Genomic DNA, 13,056 nt, shown 5'->3' on the forward strand with positions numbered 1-13,056 from the left:
ATGGAATTTAATTGTAATGTAGTAAGGAACCATGAAAAGCTTTCAGAGAGTAATGAAATGATCAGATCCATAAGAAAGGTCAACTTGGCACCAGTGTGGCAGATAAGTGGGCAGAGTGTACAGCCTCAGCCAGGGGAGGCAAGGGAGGAAGTAACACCAAACCTAGGAACAGGTGGGAAGGACTTCAACTAAGGCGGATGCAGGGCAACTAGAGAGGAAGGAAACGGGAAAGGACTCATAAGAAATTTGACAAGATTTGATAAGTGGAATGTCGAGGGTAATAAAGGAGAGAGAAGTTGAAGACCACTCCAAGATTTCCAGGATAAGCAACTGGCTGCAATTTGATGGTGCCACTAACCAAACAGAATACAAGTGGAAGGATAGAATTGAGCAAGTAAACAAATTCGGTTTCCAGCTGTGATGAAATAGACGTTCTTTTTGTAGGCCATTTAGGTGGAGTTAGAACAGCAAGAAATTGGAAATTAAGATTCAGAGTTCAGAAGAGAATCTGAGGCTGAAATATTAGGTTTGGGAGTCAACAGTTGAGGCCACTGGAAGGTATGAAACTGAACAGAGCACTGTCTATGTAGAATCAAAAGTATTTAGCATAGAATTAGAGATAAAGCAGGCTTTCTCATTCAATTTACTTAATCATATATAATTTTAATAAGGCTCAGACAGAGCACCATTAGAAATAAACAGAAATTAATGTGAAGGTTAAATTCTGATATATAAAACTTATCTGCAATCTTTAGGACATCTTCAAATATGACTATTGTATCTCTGAACTTACCTGCAACATATCAGTCTAGGGGGCGCCTGGGTGGCCCATCAGTTGAGTGTCTGACTTCAGCTCAGGTCATGAGCTCATGGTTCGGTTCATATGTTCAAGCCCTGCATTGGGCCCTGTGCAGACATCTCAGAGCCTGGAGCCTGCTTCGAATTCTGTCTCTCTCTCTCTGCCCCTCCCCTGCTTGCACTTTGTCTCTCTCTCAAAAATGAACATTAAAAAATTAAAAAAAAAATTTAAGAACATATCCATCTACTGGCTCAGAAAGACCAGTTTCTAAGCTTATTAAATAGCATCATAATTCAGTGAGCTCCTCATCTATGATATCAGTACTCCCCTAAATGAAACAGATATTTGGTGATCTACTTTGATAAAGGCAATATAATTCATCAGGCTAAATCATAAAAATACAACATATACATAATAAATGCAACTACTGATATCCAGAGACTGTCACTTACTCTGTGTGTCTACGTATGAGTACTTATGTGCCAGGCACTTTTGTGTAATTTACTTTAATAATCCAAATTTATTACTGCATCTGGAATCATTTCAACAGAAAAAAAAAACCCAAAACTTAAGACTCCTAGGTCCTGTTACTTCTAGAGAGTGAATGAACTTGTATATACTGAGTCCCAGCAATCTTTGTTTAAAGAAGCATCAGGTTAATTTTGATGCAGGGGATTCAAGAACTATACTTTGAGAAATACTAGCTTACACTAGTTACACATTTTAACTAAGAATTTTAAAAACATACTGAGAGATGTTCATAGATTACAGAAAAATGTTTGAAATAACAGTGTTATGTGGTTTAAGTAGAAAATATATTTTCTTTATTCAAATATGTTGAGTTTCAGTATATTCTGAAATGACACACAAAGTTATACCAAAGCTATATTTTAATTTCATTACATCCCACTCCAAATTCTTTACCATTTACCAAAAATAACTTTTTATAAAGCTTACTATTTTGTCCATTATTATACAGATGATCAATCTACATATTTTTATGTGTTTCTCTCAAAAATTAGAATAGCTTATGAGGATATTATACAAAACTAATTGGTATATTACACACCAAACGTAAGTACAGATTCTGTACAATGTAGTAGTATACATTCATATATTACAAGAGACTAAGTGCCTTGTTAAAAGTGATAGTTTAAGAAATCTTTCATGGAAAAAATCTGCATTACAAAATGTGGTAGTTTAAGTATCAGCTGCTTTCCTCTCATGAATTTCTTTCGGTGGGCATTAACTGTCCATTTAGCTTCATTAATAGTTTTACCACAAGGCCAGCCTATAAAGTAAAATATATGTCAACAGTAAATGTGAAACATGTAAGGATGTGTAAATGACATACATGGCAGCGAGCAGTTCCCTATCTATCTGAAAAGAAATTTTCTTATTAGAGGAAGTTTATCAAGAATAGAGGGGGTACTAAGGCTTTGAAGGATGCAACTAGTGGCTCAGATAGAATACTTATCAAGAGGGAAGGATTACCTGACAGACACCTGGATAAAAGAGATAGGGAATACTAACTAGAATTAAAAAAACGCCAGAAAACAGAGTTTCATTGTTATAAAACTAAATAAATTATTCAGATAAGTTTCTGGCTTATTTGCTTAGGAAAGGCCTGCCTTTTATCCTTGGTCTTAAATATCTTAATTTCACATAATATCAAAGGTTTTCCTTGAAGTAAAATGGATTGTCACTTAAAAAAAAGAATCTTTACTAATACAATAGTTCATTGTTAGAAGTCCAGAGCAACTGATAAGTACTTACCTGTTTTGTGTGTACTATAAAGCTCATTTTATTTTCCATACTATGGATCTGAAAACATGCATCAGCATCTCCCAATTGCCACATAAAACAACCATACTTAAGACTGATGAGTAAAGCCTGCAATATAATTAGAAATTGTTATATTGAAATGTATGTTAAAAACAACACCTATCTTCTCTTATTATCTACAATGATCTAGTCATGTCCAAACATAATGGTTTTGAATGTTACAATAAATTGTATTCAAAGTTCCCTCAATAACCTTACAGAGCCTCAAGTACAGAACCACACAGAATCTGGTAGACTCTTAGGAGACTGCCTTCAGCAATGGTATCTTTTGTATCACACTGACAAACATTTTAAAGATGCCCATTCTGTGGTATGTATACACACACACACACACACACACACACACACACACACACAGACACACACGAATAATATTCAGCCATCAGAAAGAAGAAAATAATGCCATTTTTAACAACATGGAAAGACCTTGAGGGCATTATGTTAAGTGAAATAAGTCAGAAAAAGACTAAAGAGGATATCGCTTACATGTGGAGTCTAAAGAAGCTGAACTCGTAGAAACAGAGAGAAACAGAATGGTGGCTACCAGAGGCTGGGGGACAGCCAACATGAGATGTCGGCCATGAAGTACAAACTTTCAGGTATAAGATGAGTAATTTCTGGGGATCTAATGTACACCATGGTGACTATAGTTAATACTATATTATATAGTTCATGTTACTGAGAGAGTAGATCTTAAGTGTTCTCATCACAAAAAGAAAATGGCAATTATGTAACATGGTGGAGGTATTAGCTAATGCTATGGTATTAATCATTTTGCAATACATATCAAATCAACCCATTGTACACCTTAAACTTATACAATGTTATGTCAATTATGTCTCAGTAAAGTTGAGAAGATGCCTATTCTCTCAGTGACTTTCAAGAAAATTAAATGTACAAGTTTTTACTTTCCGCACGTTAAAAAAAAATCCCTTTCACTTTATTCAGTACCTTTTGAATATTCACATAGTACTTTCAGATCTGAAATTTATGTAATGAGGTAACAGGTTGACTTAAGCAATTCCATCTCACTGAAAATAAGTATGGTGATATATTTATGGTAAAAATAAGCATAATTTTAATAATTAATATAGCCTTCATAAATTCATCAAATTATTTAATGCCTGAAATTCTGTCTCTCTCTGCCCCCCACTCAAAATAAATAAATAAATTTTCAAAAAAAAAAAAAACTATTAAAAAAACCCTATTCCTACACTTTCCTAACAAAAAACTTAAATTTAAATAAGCATTCAATATACTTTTTTGATTATTTTAAAATGAATTTCTCCTAGCAACTTGCATTTTCTTGCCCTAAAAATATATTATTTATATAAACATATACAAAGAAAGTGTTTGTGCATCCTTTAAAATACACGTTTAAAAACATTTGCTTTCAGGGGCACTTGGGTGGCTCAGTTGGATAAGCGTCAGACTTGAGCTCAGGTTTGTGAGTTTGAACCCTGGCATCGGGTTTGATGCTGTCAGCGCAGAACCTGCTTTGATCTTCTGTCCCCATCTCTCTGCCCCTCTCTCCCTCCCTCCCTCCCTCTCTCTCTCTGCTCCTCCCCTGCTCACATTCTTTCTCTCAAAAATAAATAAAGCATAAAAAAATTGCTTTCTATGACTAGCAGTTCTTAAAATGTTGATAAAATGTTTATTTTTATTTATTTTGAGAGAGAGAGAAAGTGCATGCACAAGCAGGGGAGGGGCAGAGAGAGAGAGAGAGAAAGAATCCCAAGCTGGTTGGGTGCTCAGCACAGAGCCTGAGGTGGGGCTTGATCTTACAACCATAAGATCATGACCTGAACTGAAACCCAGAGTAAGATGCTCAAATGACTGAGCCACCCCGGCCCCCTTATTACAGGTAATTAATGTTATGTGAAAAGGATGTGGTTTTAGGGCATTTTAAAAAATAATTTTCATACTTCTTGAAGTTTATTTATTAATTATGAGAGACAGAGAGACAGAGAGCAAGTGTGGGGTGGGGGGCAGAGAAAGGGAGAAGCATAATCCCAAGCAGGCTCTGTGCTGTCCGCGCAGAGCTTGACATGGGGCTTGGACTCACAAACCATGAGATCAGGACCTGAGCCAAAATCAAGAATCTGGTGCTGGGATGCCTAGGTGGCTTGGTCGGTTGAGCATCCAACTTCAGCTCAGGTCATGATCTCGCATTTCACAAGTCTGAGCTCCTCACGGGGCTCTGTGCTAACAGCTCAGAGCTTGGAACCTGCTTCAGATCCTGTGTCTCCCTCTTTCTCTGCCCTCCCCCCTCCCCCACCTTGCTCGCGCTCTCTCTCTAAAATAAACATTAACAAAAACTAAAAAAAAAAAAAAAAAAAAAAAAAAAAAAAAAAAAAAAAGTCCAGTGCTTAACAGACTGAGCTACCCAGGCACACCAAGAACCTCACTTTAAAAATGCCCTAAACTGGGGCACTGGGTGGCTCAGTTGGTTAAGTGTCCGACTCCTGGTTTTGGCTAGGATCATGATCTCCCATGCGTGGGTTTGAGCTCCCGCCCCACATAGGGGTCTGTGCTGATAGTGCAGAGCCTGCTTGGGATTCTCTCTCTCCCCCCTCCCCTGCTTGTGTTCTCTCTTTCTCTCTCTCTCAAAATAAATAAATAAGCTTAAAAAAAAAGTGAGGTTCTTAAATGAAACAGTACAATTAATTTACATGAGTGTATATTATGTATAATGGGAAACTAAGAACATCTTCTTTAAAATTAGCCACCTGTATTTATATTGTAAAATATAACTTTATGGATATGATATGCTAAAATAGCTATTTACCAACATTTGAGTCAAGATATCGTAATACCTTACATTGTCTATTTTTTAGATCAGTTGCTTGAAATTTGTTTAATCAAGAAGCAAAAAATAGTCCATTAATATGGTCTCAAAACAGTTTAATATATAGAAAAAAATACATCTGTAGTATAAGTCCTCAATTATATGGGGGCTAAATTACTAACAAAAATACTGGGGTTGTACATTAAAAATAAAGGTTTTGTTGCTATGCACAAAGGAAGAGATTGAGAAACCCACAATAATGAAAGCAGCTCAATGGAACTGAAAAGTCAGAGTCCATATGGTAGCTTTGAGAGATACAGTGTACTCTAGAAGGAAAAAGTAGTTCTCTTTACGAGATAAAACCTACAAAGGGTCAAGTTGTTTAGTGAGGGAAATCAAAAGGCACAAGAGAAAATGTCAGGAATAGTTGAGCGCAGAAAAGGGAAAACCACAGAAGTGACAAGTAGCAAATAGCCAGCCAGTGGACAGGAGAAACAGTGATGTTGATAACTGATCAGGAAGAATGACACTATGTGGATATCTAAATAACCAGTTTTATTTCAGAAGGGCATTCATTATGGCCAACATAAACTGACATCAGCAAAGGGTATCTATTGCTTGGGTGTGGCAATAGTACTATTATGGTTAAAGATATATCAACAAGCACAGTTAGTTATGAAACAGAAATACATTCACTATAGTAAAACAATGATTCACAACACAGTGTGTTATATATTCAATAGTGTCTACATTTTATGTAAGTATGCTCTCATGAGCATATGAAATTGGCTGAGTTATACTCCCTAATGGAAAACTCTCTTATTTCAAAGAGAAACAAGATATAGAAGGTAGAAGTAATTGATATAAAAAACACAGCTGTATTCTATGGGTTTTCATGAGAATTAATCTCTGAAGCTACTGTATCCCAAGCAGAGTTTTAATGTAAATGAAGGTATTTTTGCAAATGAAGTTGTTTATTCTAAACTTGTCAAATTCAACCCTAGCATATCTTGATGACTCTAACACAACTGAGGACAAGCTGCCTGCTCCCGCCTTTGATGATTAGAAAATATAATCATCTTAAAGCTTTCATAGGTGCTGTAAATTTATCAGTGGTTTACAGAACACAAGGTAATGATCAGGTGGACAGAAAACATCATTACTCTTTGGTTTAATCACCCAAGGACAGCATTTTAATTTATATTTCTAGAAATCGAACATCTTATCCTAAAAAAGGCAGACTATTCACTAATAACATTGTTATCATCCTCTGCCTCCAATTGCTATCTCACTTACTCGATTCCTGGACCATAGTATTATTCATGTGAAATGTTATAATGCTGAACCATCATTTAGGAACTAAATAAAACATTTTATGGTTGCCTAAACCTGGAATGCTGCCAAGGCAAATATAAACTATAGCTTAGAGAAAAGGCTCAGCATCACACCTACAGCGTCACCATTCAGTTTGGTAAAGGATTTGTAAATGTTGTATAAAATGCTCTGAAATAGCAGAGGAGAAATTTATTGAAATGGTGAGGGGAGTCTCTCCTTTGATTTCCTTTAATAAACTTAGTACAAAAGAAATAGAAAACTGGTTACAAACTAATTAGAAGCAGGCTATTTTTTGTGAGTAAAGTAGCTTAAAAAGAAAATGATAATAAGCAAATGATCCAAAAGCAAGCTGACATCTGAGGCTTCAAAAAAAATCAAGTTCTAGATAAGCTACTGAATTCAGTCCCTATTCAGCCCTATGTCCGTACATATTCTCTACCTCCATTCACCGGCATATCTAACAGCATGGTAAAAATAGCTGTTGCCCATAAGGATGATCCTGAGTTATCATGAAGTGACTAAACTACTTTCAGAAGTTATGTGATTACAAAGTAAGGGTTATAAAAATGGTGAAAATAAAAATTAGGTTTATGATAAAATTTCCTAACCTAAAATGACTTTTCTAATTTTTTTTAAAATGTATGTTTATTTTTGAGAGAGAGAAAGAGAGAGACCAAGTGCAAGCAGGGGAGAAAGGGAGGCAGAGAGAGAGGGAGACACAGAATCCGAAGCAGGATCTGGGCTCCGAGCTCCCAGCTATCAGCTCAGAGCCCAATGTGGGGCTCAAATTCACGAACCGTGAGATCATGACTTGAGTTGAAGTCGGACGCTTACCCAACTGAACCACCCAGGTACCCCTAAAATACCTTTTCTAATGTATAAGCTTAGTTATTACTTTAACAGACCTGAAATGGTCTATTCTTAAACAAATCTGAATGAACAAAATAAATTTGATTTTTATTAGCTATTAAAGCTAGAAAGCTGTTCATCCAGATAAATGTGTTAAATATGCTAAAAATGATTCATAATTCCATATTTTATATATAACAACTTTGATTAGAAAAAGGAATATAATATAGTAACAAGCCTCTGATGGGAAAGGTCTGAATCCCTTCCATACTTCATCTTGCCTGTTCCCCAAAAGGCTCCTATAACTAATTCTGTTTTTCAAAGTGAATCCCTTGTGACAGGTATTACATTTTTCTTTTTTCTAATGTTTATTTATTTATTTTGAGAGACAAAGAGCATGTGCAAACACAGGGGAGGGGCAGAGAGAGAGGGAGACAGGAAATCCCAAGCAGGTTTCGTGCTGTCAGTACAGAGTCCAACACCAGCCCAATCTCACAAAACATGAGATCATGACCTGAGCCAAAATCAAGAGTCATATGCTTAACCGACTGAGCACCCCAATATATTTTTCTTTTTTTAACCTGTATTTTTTCATTTAAACTTAATTGATTTTTAAAATAGGTAATATAATCACAGTTAAAAAATTTTTAAGTTGCAAAATGGTACTTAGTAAAGTTTCCCTTCTACTCTTGTTTCCAGTTACCTGGTTGCCTTCTCTAAAGGCTTCATGAAACTTTTTATTCATACACAAGCAATATGTATTCATGTAAATATGGTCTTGACTTCCCCTCGTTTTTACACAAATAACAGCATATTACATATGGTCCACCAATGTACTTTTTCACTAAATATATCTTGGAAATCATTCTCTACATTCTTCATTCTTTTATATGGCTGCACAGTATTTCAATGTAGAAATGTACTATCATTAATACATTACATAATTATAGAATACAATTAATGTTAATAATTAACACTTTGTTGACAATCATTTACTTTTCATCCCTCTTCCTTTGCTATTATAAATAAAATTGCAATGAATACTTTTATATATGTCATTTCTAGATTTTTCAGGTATGCTGGTACAATTTTTTTAAGACATTGGTCAAAAACAGCTGTAAAGCTGAAAATCTACCTTAGTTTCCATGTTGAGAAGATGAAGTCCTTTTACATTCACTCCTACATACACAGGGATGACTTTATGATTGCTGGGGCTTGCCTTTGTAAATATCTGTCCTGTGAAAAAAGCTGCTCCATATGTAGGAATTTCCCAACAATTCTGTAAGAACATGCGCTGAAGGTGATGCATTTCTTTACTGACACCCTCACTTGTACTAAGATTCTAAAAACAAATAAGGTAAAATAAAAGAGATGTGAAAAGAGAACACACTTTTGATAATCCAAGTAGGTCAACTAAGCAGTTTCTAAAATCGTGGCTGCCCCCAGAGAAGAATAAAATTGTGTGAACTATCCCAAGAGCAGTTCTTAATACTTCAAAAAAGAAAGAAATATCAAAGTATAAAAATAGTGCTTGTCTATTCTATTAGGTTTTAAGTGTTTCATGGACAAGGATAGTGTATAATTTCATGGTGTGTGAGGTGTGTGTTTAATCTCTAGTTCTTACCACAGTATCCAGCATATAGAACATGGTGTGTGAGGTGTGTGTGTGTGTGTGTGTGTGTGTGTGTGTGTGTGTGTTTAATCTCTATTCCTTACCACAGTATCCAGCATATAGAAGGTATTCAGTAAAAGATTCCACATTATTAAAAATAAAAATATGCTACTTTCAGTTTCATGTGAACTAGAAGATGAATTTTTAATTTCAGTACTATAAATTTAATGTAACTACATTTAAAACATATTACACAATTTAATTTACAAAATTTCAACTAGGGTATAAAATGTCTTTTTATTTCTGTTAAACAGCTTACCTTATATTCATGAAGTATTCGGTTTGTCCAGTGAGGTGCCTTACTTTTCAATTTGGTAATAGGTACAATGGATTTTAGGTTTTCTTCACTGTAAGCAAACAGGCCAACATGCTTTAAATAAATCATCTTTAGTAGCTACATAACTCACTCAGAAACAAATTGCTTTAAATAACATGATTTTTTTTAAGTAACATGATTTTTGAGCTGAAAAATATATATTGTAAAATATTAGAGAACTCTAAAAATTTTAAGCAAAAGCCACAATCCTAACATTCTCATTTAAGAGAATGTTTCTTCTTTCAATAACCACAAAATACTTTTGAAAATTGAAAACTACAATAAACAAACTTCAGTGTTTAAAACCTCAGCGTTTTTTCTCAAAAACTGAAATCTGCCTTATGACATTTTCTACTACTTATCAAGTCAGGTTTTAATGAACTTATATTTAAACATATAATAAAGATAAGTTAAAGAAAAAATATAAGGTATATCAAGGGGTGCCCGTCAGTAGAGCATGTGACTCTTGATGTCAGAGTTGTGGGTTTGAGCCCCATGTTGGGTGTAGAGATTACTTAAAAAAATAAAATCTTAAAAAAAAAAAAAAAGGTGTATCAAACCAGAGTCAAACGTAAGAAAAATAATTTTGGAGAGAATATAACTTTAAGAATGCTTTACCATTTTTTCCCTTCATTTCATGCCTCCTCATATCCTCTAGTTCCAAACCAAAGTATAAATATTTCTTAACAACATTTTTAAACTTTCTTGGTTAAATAGAATCTTGAACATAGCACAAGACCACATACTGTATTAAATACTTACTTTAGGAAACCTTGCTTGTGTTTCTTACTCTCATAATTTCCATAAACTATTTGCAACAGTAGACTTGCCAATGTTATCAGTTTAGTGTCAGGAGCTGTATAAAAGCCCTTTAATAAATTATATCTGGCTTCATCAAAGAGGATAAGAATAGCTAGTGGGTCTTCAATCTTAAAAGAAAAAGCAGAATTTGGTTATTGGGCTACAATTTCCTGTTAGAAATATACAACTTGTCACTGTCTAATATGGAAAAACAAACGCTACATATTTGTATATAAATGAGCTGTTATTTAGAGCAGGGGTTGACAAATTTTTCCTGTTAAGGGCCAGAGAGTAATATTTGAAGCTTTATGAGTCACATAGTCTCTCTGAGCACAAAAGCATCCATAGACAATACAGTAACAAACAGGTCTGTGATGGTGTTGTAATAACACTTTACATATGGGTACCAAAATTTGGTACCCATAAAATTTTCACATGACATGATATATTATCCTTTTGAATTTTTTCAAACTTTAATACCTTACCAAATATATAAAAATAAACAGCAGGTCAGATACAGCAATAGGCTATAGTTTGTTAACCTCTGATTTACAGTCTAATAAAAGATTATCATTAGTTTATGGATATGGATAATTTCTACCACAATTTTACCTAAATCAATTATATTCCTCAAACATTATTCTACATGTTTCATATGATATAGTAGTGAACCTCAAGGAAAATACAAGAAAGTGTATTAATTCCTAGAAGTGTACATGTAGTTTTAAAAAATTTTATTTTAAAACATTTTTTATTTCATTTGACTAAAACTACTTGGTACTTCCAAATAACACTAAAGGAGAGCAGAAGATTTTTCCCTAAGTTTCAAAAACGTCATGAACTTTCACTTTATCAAGTAGGATTAACAAAGATTGAAAAAAGCTAGCCTATAGAATATACCTATGCTTAGAAATAGTCACCAATTTTAGAGTTTCTGAATGAATACTTAAAGGATTTCCAAATATAATTCAAAGTGATCTCAATTCCCTGTGGTAAAAGTTACTTTTGTCTTACTAACTAAAATAATATCCTATAATGCTCTATATAATATTAAAAACCTAAAAGAGAATTTCACGGGGAAAAAAGGTGGGAGGAGTGTTCTAGATTAAAAGTGACTAAAGAGATAACAACCAAATAGAAATTATGAACCTTGACTAGATCCTACATATGGGGGCTATAAAAAAAAAGACTTTTAAACAATTGGGGAAAATCTGAATATGGATCACATATCAGACATTATTATGGAAATATTAATTTTTCTAGGTTGAAAATGGTTGAAAAAGGTTCATATGTCCTTTTTCTTAGGAGATATATGTAAAATATGTAGGGATTAAGTGCTATGATGTCTGCAACACACTTTTAAATGGTTCATAAAGAAAAAATAGAGAAGATGAAGGAAATAAAGCAAAATATTAGCCATTAGTGAATTTAATGAATTTTATTACCTTTTCAACTTTCCTATGGGCTTTAATTTCTCAAAATTAACAGTGAATTTAAAGAGTTTGAGTAGTTAAGCGTTATAATTCCTAACAGTGTATTTAGTGAGCATTAGTCAACAATTATTCTTTACTAATGAAATCAGGCCATTTTCATCCTAAAGGAATAATGCAACCAATAAATGTAATTCTTCCATTTTTCAGACAGTACAAATTGGAATTTCTTAATTACATAATGAAAGAACACAACTATCTTATCAGATGATCATTATATTCTGATTTGTCTTAAGGTACTTACTAAACTTTGCTTCTTTTTCACCTGAGTTCACTTTATATTCTTTATAATAATGCAATTAATTTATCGTCCAAGTTTTATCGTTATTGCTCTTTTTCTCCACCAATCAACTTTTAAAATATTACTTAGGTGGAGAAGGAAGATAGACTGAGTATACTTAAATTACTTGCAGACTTTATGGACCTAATATTTTTTTTAACTGTGCTAAAATACACATAACAAAAAATATTTTAACCATTTTAAGTGTATAATTCAGTGACATTAATTACATTCACAATGTTGTACAAATATCACTATTTACACAACTTTTTCATCATTCAGAAACTGTTAACCACTAAGCAGTAACTCCACACTCTCTCTAACACCTGTAGTGACCACTAATTTACTTCATGAATTTTCTTATTCTAGATACTTAGTGTAAGTAGAATCATACAATATTTGTGCTCTTCTTGCATCTGGCTTGGCTTATTTCACTTAGCATAATGTTCTCAAGGTTTATCCATGTCATGGCATGTATCAGAACTTCATTTCTTTTTATGGCTGAATAATATTCCATTTTATGTGTATACCACGTTTTGTTTATCCATTCATCTCTTGATGGAAACTTAGTTTGTTTCCACCATTTCGGTTATTGTGACTAATGCTGCTTTGAACACTGGCATATAGATATGTTTAAGTTCCTATTTTTAATTCTTCAGGTATATATCAAAGAGTGGAACTACTGGATCATATGGTAATTGTGTTTAGTTTTTCTGAGAACCGCTATTGTTTTCCACAGCAGCTATTCCATTTTACATTCCTACCTGCAATGTATAAGGATGACAAATTCTTTGTAACTTTACCAAAATTAATTATTTTCTTTTTTTTAATTAAAATAGCCATCCTAGGAGGTGTGAAGTAGATTCTCATTGTGTTTTGAT

At 33.7% G+C, this 13,056-nt stretch overlaps 1 protein-coding gene across 17 annotated transcripts in view; it reads right to left on the bottom strand.

Moving 5' to 3' along the window:
* Positions 1-1,600: 1,600 nt before the first annotated feature.
* KRIT1 (KRIT1 ankyrin repeat containing) overlaps positions 1,601-13,056 on the bottom strand; it is a 41,119-nt gene continuing 29,663 nt past the window's right edge. For all 17 annotated transcript variants that reach the window (XM_049641455.1, XM_049641462.1, XM_049641459.1 and 14 more), the window contains 5 exons: positions 10,367-10,533; positions 9,548-9,635; positions 8,752-8,958; positions 2,576-2,692; positions 1,601-2,090 (listed from right to left, as the gene is read on the bottom strand). In XM_049641455.1, the coding sequence (XP_049497412.1) occupies positions 2,022-2,090; positions 2,576-2,692; positions 8,752-8,958; positions 9,548-9,635; positions 10,367-10,533 (648 nt within the window). In that variant the 3' untranslated portion in view covers positions 1,601-2,021. The remainder of the gene's footprint in view (positions 2,091-2,575; positions 2,693-8,751; positions 8,959-9,547; positions 9,636-10,366; positions 10,534-13,056) is intronic.

The sequence above is a fragment of the Panthera uncia genome, chromosome A2 (genome assembly GCF_023721935.1).
Source record: "Panthera uncia isolate 11264 chromosome A2, Puncia_PCG_1.0, whole genome shotgun sequence".
Lineage (NCBI taxonomy): Eukaryota > Metazoa > Chordata > Mammalia > Carnivora > Felidae > Panthera > Panthera uncia.